Source organism: Heterodontus francisci, chromosome 45 (assembly GCF_036365525.1).
Source record: "Heterodontus francisci isolate sHetFra1 chromosome 45, sHetFra1.hap1, whole genome shotgun sequence".
Lineage (NCBI taxonomy): Eukaryota > Metazoa > Chordata > Chondrichthyes > Heterodontiformes > Heterodontidae > Heterodontus > Heterodontus francisci.
In genome coordinates, this window is record NC_090415.1 from 10,185,762 (window position 1) to 10,202,494 (window position 16,733).

General features: G+C 40.8%; 1 protein-coding gene across 1 annotated transcript; it reads left to right on the forward strand.

Moving 5' to 3' along the window:
- Nucleotides 1–1,376: 1,376 nt before the first annotated feature.
- Nucleotides 1,377–2,005, forward strand: LOC137356297 (histone H2B 7-like). Its single transcript, XM_068022171.1, has one exon. It carries the CDS (start codon nucleotides 1,382–1,384, stop codon nucleotides 1,760–1,762), a length of 381 nt encoding a protein of 126 aa, XP_067878272.1. The 5' UTR covers nucleotides 1,377–1,381; the 3' UTR covers nucleotides 1,763–2,005.
- The last annotated feature ends 14,728 nt before the right edge of the window (nucleotides 2,006–16,733 follow it).

Consider the following 16,733-nt stretch of genomic DNA (forward strand, 5'->3'; position numbering starts at 1 on the left):
TTAGTCACCTCTTCAAAAAAATACTTTCATACAACAGATTTACAGGAACCAGTTAAAACCCAAACTCATGTCAACGTTTGTTGGGTACAGAACACAGTTGAGGTCTCCAAAGCAGAGAGTGACATGCAGTTTGGAGACATCATTCACGTGTTGTCTATTAACATGTTCAGTGGAAAGCCACAGAGAAATGCCGCTTACTAACAGGCACAGAGGTAAAATCAAACAACCTTCCATACCAGAAACTGACAGGTGCAGATTAAAATCCAAATTCACAATTCAGAAATAACAGATAAAGAGAATGGCCCATACTCCAAAAGCAGAGACTAACAGATACATAGTAAAATTCACAGTCTCTGAGCAGAAGCTAATAGGTACAGAATAAAACCCATAATAACCCACTTAGAAATTGAATGTCACGGAGAGAAGAAAAAAAAAACAGAATCACCGATTGAATATTGAAAATTTTGAATTAAATCGCATAATCATTGACCATAGACTGACAGATACGGAATAAATGCCCCGGTTAAATACAACATACTGATGGACACAGAATGAATCCCACATTCACATGCCCTGCAGGGAAGGATAAATATTTGGCGACCCAGAATGTCCATGCACTTCCTCCTGCTTTGTTCCGTATTTATGACCAAATAGATTCTGTTTTTAACTCCTTAAAAACGTCATCCCTGCCAGTGTTATAGTCTATTTGATCAATTATTTCCACTCCATAACTCTCCATATTTTTTCAGACCTATCTTTCCTGAATATTTATAGTGAGAAATACTAAGTTCCCTTGCCTCCCCTTGTTTCAGCCAGAATTATGTAATTGCCACTAAAGAAATCTGGAATGTGGCGTCTGGTGCCTGCAGCTGATCAACCTTATTTGGTACGCTACATGTATTTAAGGACTTGCACTTCAATGCTCGCATTTGCCCCGTCTGACACCAACTGCACTGGACGGCTACGTCCTGGTGATGGACGGAAGTGCAGAGGGGCGCTACTTCATGATGAGGAAGGGAACTATAGAGAAATTATGCGTAGAGTGAAAAAAGAGACGAGTTCGTACTAGCAAAATAGAAATGGTTGATGAGGAAGAGGGACTCAGAAAGTCACTGATGTAGATGGATAAGGGCGGGCAAAGGGGTTTGGACGATCTGACTGCTGCGACAGTTTGTGGCTGTGAGAAGCACAAAATGTGATTGGTTACTTTAGATACCCAATCAGATAGATACAGAACATCAGGCAGTGACATCATTGTAAACCAGCCAATCATGAACATGGTTTTCTCCCACCTTCATTAGCATAGGGTTCTGGGGATGCCTATAAAATGAGAGCTCCGGGCAAAGTTTCGGTTATTCTGTGTCTGAAGTTGATCGTGATCATGGTTGACGAGAAGAAAACTGCAGCACCTTCCAAGAAGGGCGCTAAGAAAGTTCTGAAGAAGGCGCCAGCAAAGGGCAGCAAGAAACGGAGAAGATCCAGGAAAGAAAGTTACTCCATCTACGTGTACAAAGTGATGAAGCAGGTTCACCCTGACACCGGCATCTCCTCCAAGGCCATGAGCATCATGAATTCGTTTGTGAATGATATTTTCGAGCGAATCGCGGGTGAGGCTTCCCGCCTGGCCCATTACAACAAACGCAGGACCATCAGCTCCCGGGAGATCCAGACCGCCGTGCGCCTGCTGCTACCCGGGGAGCTGGCCAAACACGCCGTGTCGGAAGGTACAAAGGCGGTCACCAAGTACACCAGCTCCAAGTAAATATCCGCAATGTACTGAAACACACCCAAAACACAAAAAGGCTCTTTTAAGAGCCACCCACAACTTCTCTGAAAAAGCTACAACATTGTCTGTATAGTATCGACTTATATTGATTTATATATCAAGTGTCCTTGCCTTTGTGATCTCTGTTTTACTCCCATAGATTCTGGTTAATGCAGTTTCACTGCCCGTGCGATCTTTCTGTCTCTAACTAATAATGTCCCGTACATAAATTACTGGCCACTGACCATTTGTGAGGTTTGTTCTCGGACGTGTTCATATTCGGCCCCTTTTCTGTATTTCGATAATAAAAGCTGATTTAACGCACATACATCACTTCGCAGTCACTTATGTCCCTAGTTCAAGTTTGACCTCAATACTTAAGTACATTATCTGGAACCCCCAGAGGTGTCGGAACCCTCCGTCTCACTCTTTGACACCTGACATTGAAAATCGACACACCGCTGTTGTCTCCCATGAATAAGAATCAATCTAGAATCAGTGATGCGGTATCATTACGAAAATTGACCTGAAATGTACCTGGTTGGAGAATGCTGTGAAAGAGACTTTCTTCCCGCTGGTAACAGAATGTTTCAAAAAAGGCAGCGTAAAAGAGGGGAAAGGTTTAGGGGGATATGCGTGGAAAGTTCTTTACGCAGAGGGTGGTGGGTGCCTGGAACGTGTTGCCAGCGGAGGTGGTAGACGCGGGCACGATAGCGACTTTTAAGATGCATCTAGACAGATACATGAATGGGCAGGAAGCAAAGAGATACAGACCCTTAGAAAATAGGCGACAGGTTCAGATAGAGGATCTGGATCGGCGCAGGCTTGGAGGGCCGAAGGGCCTGTTCCTGTGCTGTAATTTTCTTTGTTCTTGGTAAACACGGATAGATGCCAGAATGTAAAAGCGAAATTGGAGCTTGTTACCAAATGTCGAATAACACAATATGGAAAATATATTATTTTATTTTTACCGTACAAATTACCTATCAATGCGATATTCTACACTAAAGCTGCTCCATATTTTACAAATATATTGGCGGGCTTTTCAAATTTAAAAAATCGTTTGCAGCCTGTACATTGTGAGGATCTGCAAAGAACTGGTAAACTTCGTCAGTGTTTCTGTCCCTGCCAAGGCGGCGTGCTTGGAGAACTCCCCGGGCAGCAGCAGACCCATTGCGGTCGATATGTGTGTACACAAATCACAAGATCCAAATGATTGTAGACTGATGCCATCTACTGGCTAAAAGTGAGTCATGCAAGAATATTCCCATTCCTTTGTAAATATCTGAAATTGGAGAGGAATAACATCGAGTGTGTTGGGGGTAGATTCAATCGAGATCCTGAAAACATTATTGGATAATTATATCAAGAATAAAACCAAACTGCAGAGCAATGGAGAAAAGGCGCGCATGCAACCTTTCCCAGCTTCCCATTGCAGCAACTGACATGCACAGAGTAAAACAAACAGTTATTTAGCAGAAATTAACAAGCACACTTGTAAATGTACACTCACAGAACAGAAACTGTCAGTTCAAGGCAGAAGCAGATTCACACAGATCAAATTGAATGTTACAATGTGAACTTCATATTTAAATACCAGAAGCTGATGGGCACACAGTAAATCTTACAATAGCATACCAGACGCAGACAGACTGAGAAACAACATTATCATGCAGCAGAATCTTACAAGTACAGAGGAAAATCTATAGTAGCATATCAGGGAATGAGAGGGAAAGAGTAATTCAAGCAGTACCATAAACCAACAAGTGCAGAATAATGGCCATACAAAGAAGTGTGATGCTGATAGGTACAGGGAAAATGTAAAGCTCACCACAGATGCACAGAAACAGAATAAAGCACATACACATAAAGTAACTGAGGTACATAGCAAAATCCACATTTACATGTCAGAAACAGACACAGAGAGCAAAACACACACTCACAAATTGTACACAGATAAATACAGAGTAATAGCCACATTCACATTACAGAGACTGGTAGATGTAGGGTCAAACCCACAATCAATTACCACAATCATAAAGTTACAGAATCAATCAGATAATTGCACTGCAGGAACTGACAACATGTTGGGTAAAATCCTCATTTGCGTATCAGAACTGAAAGGTTAAATATTGATCCCACATTCACTTGCCAGAACATGTACATCTCCATGTACAGTGTAAATGAAAATGGAAAATGCTGGAAATACTCTGCAAGTCTGGCAGCACCTGTGGAGAGAGAAATTCAGTTCACATTTCAGGTCAATGACCTTTGATCAGGACAGACATTTCTGATGAAAGGTCATTGACCTGAAAGGCTAATTCTGTTTCTGTCTCCACAGATGTTGGCAGTCCTGCTGTGTATTTACTGAATTTTCTGCTTTTATTTCCAATTTCCAGCATTAACAGTATTTTGCTTTGTATTAGGTGCAGTTTAAAGATCTTACTTCAATACCAGTCATTGACAAGTACGAAGGAATACTCATATTCACGTAACAGAAAGTGAGTGATTCAAACCAAAACCACCGTTCAATTCATCAGTAAATGACAGGTGCATAAAAAAATCCACTCACATCAGAAGCTGCAGATAGAGTGAAAAGTGCACATGCACTTATCAGTAAGTGACAGAGATAAATATAGTCACATTCCACATTCTGAGATAAAGAATGAATCCCTCACACACATACCATACAAAGAGGGACAGATATTTAGACAGATCTAGGTGTGTAATAGATCCTTCATTGTTCCTTAAATATAAACAAACAGATCCTGTCTTTCAGAGTGGCAGATGCAGAATAAGTTCTACACTCAGACTGTACCATTGATGAACAGCTACAGAATGAATGTCATTCATAAAAGTGGGAGTTCCAGAATTTGGGCTGAGTGATGATGAAGGAATGGTGTTATATTTTTGAAGTCAGGATGTTGTGCAAACTAGAGATGAAATTGCAGGTGGTAATGTAATAAGCTTGCTGCCCATGTTCCAGTCAGTAGCAGATGTCATGGGTTTGGAAGGTGCTGTTGTACGGTACTTCCTCAGGTTGATGCAGTACATCTTTTAGATGGGACACACTGTGCACTGGTGGTGGAGGGAGTAAATGCTTAACCTGGTGAATGGTAAGATAATCAAGCCTGCTGATTTGTCCTGGATGGTATCAAGCTTCTTCAGTGTTTTTAGAGCTGCACTCAACCAAGCAAGTGGAGAGTAATCCATCAGAATTCTGACATGTGGCTTGTAGGTGGTGGAAAGACTTTGGGAAGTTCTCCCTGTGTCTGCGTGGGTTTTCTCCGGGTGCTCCGGTTTCCTCCCACATGCCAATGACTTGCAGGTTGGTAGGTAAATTGGCTATTATAAATTGCCCCTAGTATAGGTCGGTGGTAGGGAAATATAGGGACAGGTGGGGATGTGGTAGGAATATGGAATTAGTGTAGAATTAGTGTAGGATTAGTATAAATGGGTGGTTGTGTGGAACCTGAGGTGAGCCATCCCTGGACTAGGGGGGTGAGTTTGCTTGGTCAATATGTTTCTCACGAAAACTGTTCCTTCGGAATGTGCCATGTCTGGCTGATGAGATAAGAAGAGTGTTGTTGAAGCCTGATGTCTCTTTCTGTTGTTGCGCTGTATCAGCTGCAAGGCCAATGGTGAGATAGATATGTAAACGAAGGATTGAAAATTACTGTATCTTATTCGTTTAGAGCAAGAATTAAATTGTAATATTATTGGTGCTTTAGAATGCAAATTAAGGATTGAAATATTGTTGTAAGATTATTGGTTGCAGAATAGTATAATTGCCACTGTTTGACTGTAATTCTTTAGAACATCGCACTGAGTCTCAATGTGAGCTCTACTGTGTTTGTTCTCTGTGTGCACAAGTTAATAAAGTAGTTTGCGAGTACTCATCCGAGGAAGTTTGATTTCTGGCTCCTTCTCTTGTACACCCCCAAATGATTTTGACACAAAAGGTCGCTGGAGGGCCTTTGCTGTCAAAATGTGACACACCTGGTAGATTAAATTGTCCACTAAAGTAAAAGCAAAATACTGCAGATGCTGAAAATCCGAAACAAAAACAAGAAATGCTGGAAATACTCAGCAGATTAAATTGTCCACCAGGTATATAGTAGTTCTTTGCAGGATATTATATAAAGGGGCTGGCTTTAATTCAAATCCATCAGTCAGGTTCCTGCGATACCCAACAAGGCCCAAAAATGATCTCAGAGCCTTAGTATCTTGTGGTAAGGGGAGTTGGAAGTTTGAGGATTGTCTGTACTCGCATCTGCTCTGTCTCACGCTTTCCCTGTGTTATCACTATTCTCAAATAATAAACCTTTTCTTTCAATATCTGTGCCTTTTCCGGGTTAACTTTCACTCCAACCTTCCAAAGGAGTTGAAGGAGCTCCTCCAGTAGGTCAATTGTCACACTGATAAAGATGCTGTGATATTTGATGTCTGCAATTAAGTTTTTAAATTCTTAAAGCTGCTGGATCTCTTGTTGGGCATCAGTTCTCATGTGGCCTTGGAACCTGCCGTCACCTGCTTAAAAAAACACAAAGAATCCATTGTGGCTCTGCCCTTGAGCCCAATGGGTTAATTTGTCCAATTCTATCTGTCAATTTAGAAATTTAAGGTTTAATCATTTCCATTATATATAAATTTTACTCTCAGCAATGCAAAATTGTGTGGTGGGTTAAATGGAAAAACAGCAGCTGCAGCGGGGGTTTTTTTTTTCATGGGGCGGAGCAAAATCGTCTCAGCTGCGTCACTTTACAAAACCTTTTTCTTCTCTCATCGAAAAAAAACCCACACTCCATTTTAATCTATTTTTTAAAATCCTTTTGGTATTCTTAAGGTTGCTCTCCTTTGAAGTTGAAAATGCCACAAATGCTTCCGTTGCTTTCCAAATAACAAATCACATCTGCACACTTACACTGGTATTCCACTGTCATGCCACATATTCTGAACTCTCAGGTGATCTTATCAAAAGATCAAATATCATCGGGGAGGAAAATGGTGGGGGGGGGGGGGGGGGGCGCTGGTGGTGTCTATCTGAGATCTTTGCTTACCTCCCCCTGCAGGGTCCTGATGTCTCAGTTTATGGCCCGACTTTCAACTGTAGCTCTCTTAAAAAATCGTATCTCCAAGAGCAAACTATCAATTGCTAGTCTTATCTACACTTTCCTGACATTCACTGGAAAATTCGAGGCTTCTTGGAAATTAGCTGTTTATTTCACTATTTGTTTATCCCCAGAATTCCTTTATTAGCGCTTGCATCAGCCAGATCTGATTGCCAATTCCCATTAATTATAATTCTATTTCATTTTGAGCCCTGGAGAACCTTTACAATTTATATTCATAATTCCTTAAAACAAAAATCAAACATTTCCATTTGATTCCAGACATTAGTGTATATTGTTTGTGTTTTTTTTTTACCTTACATGACATTTTAACTCCTTAAATAACTTGCCAAATTAAACTGGATTTTCGACATCTCACATTATTCCAAATTCAAATAACAGTAAAGTTCCCTTTGAGTGCTTTAAATAACCACCCAGATCAATTAAATTTTGTTTATTGATTCCAATTTCATATGCCCAGACTTGGTTGTACTTTTTGTACGTTAAAGACAGAAGTGCTTGCAACTATCTCTCCTTCTCAAGCACTTTGTCTCATTGATAAAGATAGTTGCAGCAGGGTTAATTTCTTGCTTGTCTCCAAGGGGGCGGAGCAAAGCATTCTCCACTGCATCGCTTTACGTAACCTTTTTGTTTTAATGGAAAAGAACTAAACTCCATTTTAAATGTTTTTTTTTATCCTTAAATAAGAGGTTTCTAATCCAAGGATTATTTTTTTTTAAACAAAGAGGGGCCCATGCTCCATAACTCGGGTTAGAATCCCCGGTTTGACGTCAAAGGTTGAGGGAGGTTAGAGTTCCTTTCAGAGGGTGGTTTGAGTCCCCCTCGGGGTTAGAGGCCCCGTTAGAGCAAGGTCGACGAGATTGGTAGGTAATTTGGAAGTCGGCCGGTAAGGTAAAGTCTAATTAGCTTTTGTTGTAATTAAGGGAACACCTAATGCATATATGTAGATACATTATGGGCCTGAAAGCATTCTATATGTCCCGAGATGGGTGAAATGGACGCAGGGTCGGGGAAAGATGTTCCTGCCCAACGGTACCTTTAATAAGGACCGAATGCTGAAGTGCTTAGATGAGTCGCGGAAGAGTCAGGAAAGTGTACGAAGGACTGAGGAAGTGAGACAGGCACCCAAAGCCAGGATCCTGGTCGCGCAAACACAAAAGGGGCCAGCTCCTAAGGAGTCTGAACCTCCTGTTGATCAGGAGGAAGAAATTTCAAGTGAGTAAAAACAAGTTACTGTGTCTTTGATTTGAATGTGAGAATGTGGAAGCTTCCGCGAATGAATTGAATGTCTGGGATGTACAGCTTGTGTTCTGTACAACTGACTGTCGTTAACTCTTTGTTGTCTGGCCTTAATGATGAGAGAATGAGTCTGTTACTTTTTCTATTTTTACAAGTGTATATTTTGTGGGAACCTTGAGTCATGTTTTGGTTGTGAATTAGTTGAACCTGTGTGTGTTCCTTGACATTGGGACAGGGAATTTTGAAAGAGATTTGGTATTTTGAATTCATAACCCATTACAGAAATCAATTTTCGAAGTTGTTTGGAATTGAATGAGTGTGAAAAGTGATTGTTGAGTGTGTTCATTTCGATTTAGTGTTGTGCACCCAGGAATGGGATATAAAGTTGAATTATATTTTAAGTTAAAATTTTATTTTGATTTTAAAAATTGGTTTTGCAACTGTGAAAAGGCAATGAACAATTTTCTAAGAGATAAGCTTCAGCCTTGAAGATCTGAAGAGGTTTGGCAGAAATCCAATTTGACATTTAAAACACTGCTTTAATTGGAGTTCCAGTTTAAAATCTGTTCTAGTTTTTTTTTGGAGTTTAAATTAAAGACATGTTTTACTGACTGTTTTAAGTAGCAAATGTCAGGAATGGATATTGGTTTAAGGGAGAGAAGGATAAACAAAGGAGATATAGGAAAGATTAATTTTTGTGTAAGGACCTAGTGTTAAATCTTTTGTTGTAAGAATGTTAAATAACTTTTTCTTTAGTTTTTGGTTTTTAAAATAAATATCTTTTAGAATAAGCACATGCTATTCTGTTCTGTGTGTAGTTAATAAGTAGTATAAGTTAATAAGTCTGAATTAAATTAATACTGTTAAGGTTAATTGACCTGTTTAAGTTGAAGAACTGGAAATTTCATTTGTTGCCACAATGAACTTTCAAGTTTATTATGTCATGTTTTGGAGGAGTCTTCAGTTCCGGACAGAGGACTCACTCATATAACATTGGCAGTTTTGATTTTTAATTATTATTGCAGTGAATTGGAATTTGGAATCATCTTTGTTTTAAAAATAATAATAATCCTTGGATTAGAAACCTCTTATTTAAGGATAAAAAAAAACATTTAAAATGGAGTTTAGTTCTTTTCCATTAAAACAAAAGAGTTACGTAAAGCGACGCAGCGGAGAATGCTTTGCTCCGCCCCCTTGGAGACGAGCAAGAAATTAACCCTGCTGCAACTATCTTTATCAATGAGACAAAGTGCTTGAGAAGGAGAGATAGTTGCAAGCACTTCTGTCTTTAACGTACAAAAAGTACAACCAAGTCTGGGCATATGAAATTGGAATCAATAAACAAAATTTAATTGATCTGGGTGGTTATTTAAAGCACTCAAAGGGAAATTTACTGTTATTTGAATTTGGAATAATGTGAGATGTCTAAAATCCAGTTTAATTTGGCAAGTTATTTAAAGAGTTAAAATGTCATGTAAGGTAAAAGAAAAACACAAACAATATACACTAATGTCTGGAATCAAATGGAAATGTTTGATTTCTGTTTTAAGGAATTATGAATATAAATTGTAAAGGTTCTCCAGGGCTCAAAATGAAATAGAATTATAATTAATGGGAATTGGCAATCAGATCTGGCTGATGCAAGCGCTAATAAAGGAATTCTGGGGATAAACAAATAGTGAAATAAACAGCTAATTTCCAAGAAGCCTCGAATTTTCCAGTGAATGTCAGGAAAGTGTAGATAAGACTAGCAATTGATAGTTTTCTCTTGGAGATATGAGTTTTTAAGAGAGCTACAGTTGAAAGTCTGGCCATAAACTGAGACATCAGGACCCTGCAGGGGGAGGTAAGCAAAGATCTCAGATAGACACCACCAGCGCCCCCCCCCCCCCCCCCCTTTTCCTCACCGATGATATTTGATCTTTTGATAAGATCACCTGAGAGTTCAGAATATGTGGCATGACAGTGGAATACCAGTGCAAGTGTGCAGATGTGATTTGTTATTTGGAAAGCAACGGAAGCATTTGTGGCATTTTCAACTTCAAAGGAGAGCAACCCTAAGAATACCAAAAGGATTTTAAAAAATAGATTAAAATGGAGTGTGGTTTTTTTTCGATGAGAGAAGAAAAGGGTTTTGTAAAGTGACGCAGCTGAGACGATTTTGCTCCGCCCCATGAAAAAAAAAATCCCCGCTGCAGCTGCTGTTTTTCCATTTAACCCACCACACAATTTTGCATTGCTGAGAGTAAAATTTATATATAATGGACATTATTAAATCTTAAATTTCTAAATTGACAGATAGAATTGGACAAATTAACCCATTGGGCTCAAGGGCAGAGCCACAATGGATTCTTTGTGTTTTTTTAAGCAGGTGACGGCAGGTTCCAAGGCCACATGAGAACTGATGCCCAACAAGAGATCCAGCAGCTTTAAGAATTTAAAAACTTAATTGCAGACATCTAATATCACAGCATCTTTATCAATGTGACAATTGACCTACTGGAGGAGCTCCTTCAACTCCTTTGGAAGGTTGGAGTGAAAGTTAACCCGGAAAAGGCACAGATATTGAAAGAAAAGGTTTATTATTTGAGAATAGTGATAACACGGGGAAAGCGTGAGACAGAGCAGATGCGAGTACAGACAATCCTCAAACTTCCAATTCCCCCTACCACAAGATACTAAGGCTCTGAGATCATTTTTGGGCCTTGTTGGGTATCGCAGGAACCTTACTGATGGATTTGAATTAAAGCCAGCCCCTTTATATAATATCCTGCAAAGAACTACTATATACCTGGCGGACAATTTAATCTGCTGAGCATTTCCAGCATTTCTTGTTTTTGTTTCGGATTTTCAGCATCTGCAGTATTTTGCTTTTACTTTAGTGGACAATTTAATCTACCAGGTGTGTCACATTTTGACAGCAAAGGCCCTCCAGGGACCTTTTGTGTCAAAATCATTGGGGGGTGTACAAGAGAAGGAGCCAGAAATCAAACCAGCACTCAAAATTTATTAAACGGGCAACATGCTCCAAGTAATAAAATTGTATATGATAATATAAAGCTTGAGTTGGTACCGGTAATATTGAATATCTCAGATATCCAGCTACCTGACTGGTGCCCTGAGAAGACCCGAGAGTATTACTGCAACAATTGTTGAGACAGGAATTTGGTAATGAGAAAATAATAAAGGGAAAGAGCCCTAAGCGTTGTTTAGTGAATGACGCAGCCACAGTCCTTAATACAGGAACTTCAATTGTCAATACTATAGATTTGGAAAATGTGGACCAGAAGGTTAGAACTTTCAGTCAGCTAGTAAAGGATATTTTAAAAAAAGGAACAAAAGGCACAGAAGTGGTGTAGCTAAAGTAGGACAGGATCTGTCAAAAACAGTGACAGGACTGGTGAGAGTACGGGAAGGTCATGCTCATACTATTAATGATAGCATAGAAAAGGTAAAGGAGGTCCACGACATTTCAAATAATGAAAGTGTTTGTAGTACATATGGTCCGTGGATGATTAGAACAAACGAAGGAAAATTGGAGGCAAATTGATGCAGGACAGGTACCAGTTTGGATCAATTACACCCAGTTGGAGGACTTAGCTAGTCACACAAATGATAAAATTATCAGGTGCCAACTCAGAAAACGTAAGGTATGGAAAGGTCAGGAATGTGTAAATACAGGATCTATGAGTATTGGAGTAGTGTTGGGAATACCTGTAATTCTGAGAGATAAGTTAGGGATACAATTACATGAAGTAGAAAATATAGGGGTGATAAGGGGAAAAGATTACATAGAATACCATGATATTTTACCCTACATTATGGAAATTGGAAAAGAGGTAGTTGGAACAACATTGTCCAAGTGTAGTCTGGAAAACCTGGTGGTCATATGTCCTCATCCTATATATAAAACAGCAGAATCAAAATGCAGACTAGGAAAGCATTGTCAGGGCTAACCCATGTGGCCTATATGGGAAAGGGGAGATATTGCTTAACCACCACAATGAAGGAGTACCAGTATGGACATAACCGGACTTGTCCGGTGAACAACAGTATGTTTTGTTTCAACCCACAAATACCAACCAGGGTGGGGAAGATGGAGTTGGTAGACATACAAAAACGAAAGACAGAAAATATTAAGGAGGGTTTGACAAATTACCTCCAGTAAAATAAATATACTATTGTGCAATTGCCCACACGCTTGGGTAAAGAGAGACAGCAGCTAGAAGCCACTGCTGTAGTGTACTACAATCTGGAACAACAGTTGAAGAAGCTACAAGAGGGTGGTTGATGGTCGGCACAGACTCGGTGGGCCGAAGGGCCTGTTTCAGTGCTGTATCTCTAAACTAAACTAAACTAAAGAGTACTGGGCTAATGGGAAGATTCTTGGTAGTGTAGATGAACAGAGAGATCTTGGTGTCCAGGTGCATAAATCCCTGAAGGTTGCTACCCAGGTTAATAGGGCTGTTAAGAAGGCATATGGTGTGTTAGCTTTTATTAGTAGGGGGATCGAGTTTCGGAGCCACGAGGTCATGCTGCAGCTGTACAAAACTCTGGTGAGACCGCACCTGGAGTATTGCGTGCAGTTCTGGTCACCGCATTATAGGAAGGATGTGGAAGCTATGGAAAGGGTGCAGAGGAGATTTACTAGGATGTTGCCTGGTATGGAGGGAAGGTATTACGAGGAAAGGCTGAGGGACTTGAGGTTGTTTTCGTTGGAGAGAAGGAGGAGGAGAGGTGACTTAATAGAGACATATAAGATAATCAGAGGGTTGGATAGGGTGGATAATGAGAGTCTTTTTCCTCAGATGGTGATGGCAAACACGAGGGGACATAGCTTTAAGTTGAGGGGTGATAGATTTCGGACAGATGTCAGAGGTAGTTTCTTTACGCAGAGAGTAGTAGGGGCGTGGAACGCCCTGCCTGCAACAGTAGTAAACTCGCCAACTTTAAGGGCATTTAAGTGGTCATTGGATAGACATATGGATGAAAATGGAATAGTGTAGGTCAGATAGTTTCACAGGTCAGCGCAACATCGAGGGCCGAAGGGCCTGTACTGCACTGTAATGTTCTAATTCTAATTCTAAGATGAGATTGATGAGATAAACGATTCAACCTGGTGGGAGGACTTATGGAACTGGGGGTCAAACGTGCAGATGCACCCCTGGTTTAGAATTATCTCCCATGTCCTGATAGTGGTTTTGGGTATCACGGTGTTATATGTGACATACTTAATTTGGAAACTTAAGAAATTAATTAGGTGATGTGAGAGGATGTATGAATACAGGATGGACAGCTACCTTAAAGACAATCAGTTTTCAAAATTGCTCCATAAAAGATAGACGATTAGTTATGCCGCACAAGGATGATTGTGTAACCTATTCGTATATACTTAAAATGAATTAATGAATGGTCAATTTGCTCTAAGAATGAAATTGCGGCTGTGTTATGTTCACACAATTGATTATGTAATGGTGATGATACAAATGCCTAAATGTATGGGATACAACTATGTGCTGCTATTACTGCAGCCAAGTTACTGTTACGTGAATATGGGCCTAGGTTTGGAATCCCTGAAATCATATCTAGCAACAATGCTGGCAGCACAAAGGGAGGAGGGGGTGGGGGAGGGGTCTGTGCAGCTCATCCTGTACGTTGTCATCAAACTCTTCCTTTGTTGCATCCGCTCCGTTTGCCGGTCACAGAATCGCCAGAGTCCTGGTGGCAATCCAACAACCCATCTCCTCCCTCCTTCTGAATAATGACCCCACTAAGGATGAAGCCCAACGGCTAGTAAATATAGAACTTGAGTGAGACCTGGCAGTTGTCCTTCCAGGACAAAAGGGGGGAAGTGTGGAACCTGAGGTGAGCCATCCCTGGACTAGGGGTGTGAGTTTGCTTGGTCAATATGTTTCTCACGAAAACTGTTCCTTAGGAATGTGCCATGTCTGGCTGATGAGATAAGAAGAGTGTTGTTGAAGCCTGATATCTCTTTCTGTTGTTGCGCTGTACCAGCTGCAAGGCCAATGGTGAGATAGATATGTAAACGAAGGATTGAAAATTACTGTATCTTATTCGTTTAGAGCAAGAATTAAATTGTAATATTATTGGTGCTTTAGAATGCAAATTAAGGATTGAAATATTGTTGTAAGATTATTGGTTGCCACTGTTTGACGGTAATTCTTTAGAACATCGCACTGAGTCTCAATGTGAGCTCTACTGTGTTTGTTCTCCTTGTGCACAAGTTAATAAAGTAGTTTGCGAGTACTCATCCGAGGAAGTTTGATTTATTTTGCTCTAGTTTCTTCCACAGTTGATGGTCAGCACAGACTCGGTGGGCCGAAGGGCCTGTTTCAGTGCTGTATCTCTAAACTAAACTAAGTTAGGACATGAGTTGCTCATCATAGAACTCCCAGTCTCTGACCAGCCCTTGAAGCCATAGAAGTAATATGGCAGAAGAAAGAGTAAATCCTTTAGTCATTTCCCATAAAGCAACATGCACATAAGAATGGGCATGTGCAAACAAGATACTGACATGCCTTGGACACAAGCTGCAATCACTAATCATAGGCTCATGGAGACAGAATAAAACCACAATCACATACCAGTAACTGAGAGGTACATAGTAAAATTCACATTCACATATCAGGAACAGAAAGGCAAAGAAAAACACTTGCTGGCAAATCCAATACAGACAGACACAGAGTAAGAGCCACATTCACATTCCAGAGAGTGACAGATCAAGAGTAAACACTCCAATTAATTACAAGTAACAAACAGGAACAGAATAGAATACATACTTGCATTTTAATATCTGACAGGTACCCAGAATAAAATAAACATTCACGTATCAGAAACTGACAAGTGAAGAGTAAAAGTCACAGTAATATGTCACAAACTGACAGATACAGGGTGATCTCACATTCACTTGCCAGATTATAAAAGGTAATGAAAAAAATCTTTCTTCCAGACCTGAAACTGACAGGCACAGAATAAAGGAGTGACTTACATTGCAGTAAGTGACCAGAATGAGGAAAATCCATATTCACATGTCAGAAACTGACAGCTGAAGAGTAAAATCTGAAGTAACATCACACTCTGACAGATATGGAGTGATGTCACAATCACTTGCCAGCAACTAGCAGGTACAGAGTAAAGATCTTTATTCCATACCAGAAACTGACAGGTACAAAGAGGGATGAGGTCATGCAACATGAACTTCAAAAGTAAGATAGCAGATTTTAAAAAGGGTCCACAAAGGTTGTAATCGCTGGATTACTCCCGCTGCCACGTGCAGGTGAGTATAGGAATAGGAGGATAGAGCAGATGAATGTGTGGCTGAAGAGATAGTGCAGGAGGGAGGGCTTTAATTTCCTGGATCACTATGTCTGTTTCTGGCCAAGGTGGGAATTGTACAAGTTGGACAGATTGCACCTGAACTGGATCGGGACCAACATCCTTGCTGGGAGGTTTGCACGTGCTTTTGGGGGTGGGAGGTGAGGGGTGGTTGTTGTAAACTAACTTGGCAAGGGGGTGGGATACAGAGGGGAGGTACAGTCAGGGTTGATGTACAGTCAAATATAGAAGAGAAACTGAGTCAGTCTGGAAGGCAGAGAAAATGCAGACATGTTAAGACACAAGCTAACACTGCAAGGCTGGATTGCATCTATTTTAACGCAAGGAATCTTACTAGTAAGGTGGATGAATTGAGGCCATTTATTAACACATGGAAATATGATATTATTCCTGTCACAGAGACATAGTTGAGGGAAGGGCAGGACCGGTAGCTCAATATTCCAGGGTATAGAAACTTCAGGCATGACAGGGGAGGGTACAAAATAGGAGGTGGCAGTGCACAGTTGATCAAGGAGTCAATTACTGTCTAAGGAGGGATGATATATTAGAAGATTCCTTAAATGAGGCCATATGGGTAGATTCTTTTTTTTCTTTTGGGCCTCCTTATCTCGAGAGACAATGGATATGCACCTGGAGGTGGTCAGTGGTTTGTGAAGTAGCGCCTGGAGTGGCGATGAAGGCCAATTCTCGAGTGACAGGCTTTTCCACAGGTGCTGCAGAGAAATTTGTTTGTCGGGGCTGTTGCACAGTTGGCTCTCCCCTTGCGCCTCTGTCTTTTTTCCTGCCAACTACTAAGTCTCTTCGACGAGCCACATTTTAGCCCCGCCTTTATGGCTGCCCGCCAGCTCTGGCGAATGCTGGCAACTGACTCCCACGACTTGTGATCAATGCCACAGGATTTCATGTCACGTTTGCAGACGTCTTTATAGCGGAGACATGGACGGCCGGTGGGTCTGATACCAGTGGCGAGCTCGCTGTACAATGTGTCTTTGGGGATCCTGCCATCTTCCATGCGGCTCACATGGCCAAGCCATCTCAAGCGCCGCTGACTCAGTAGTGTGTATAAGCTGGGGATGTTGGCCACCGAGGACTTCTGTGTTGGAGATACGGTCCTGCCACCTGATGCCAAGTATTCTCCGGAGACAGCGAAGATGGAATGAATTGAGATGTCGCTCTTGGCGGACATACGTTGTCCTGGCCTCGCTGCCAGAGAGCAAGGTGCTGAGGACACAGGCCTGATA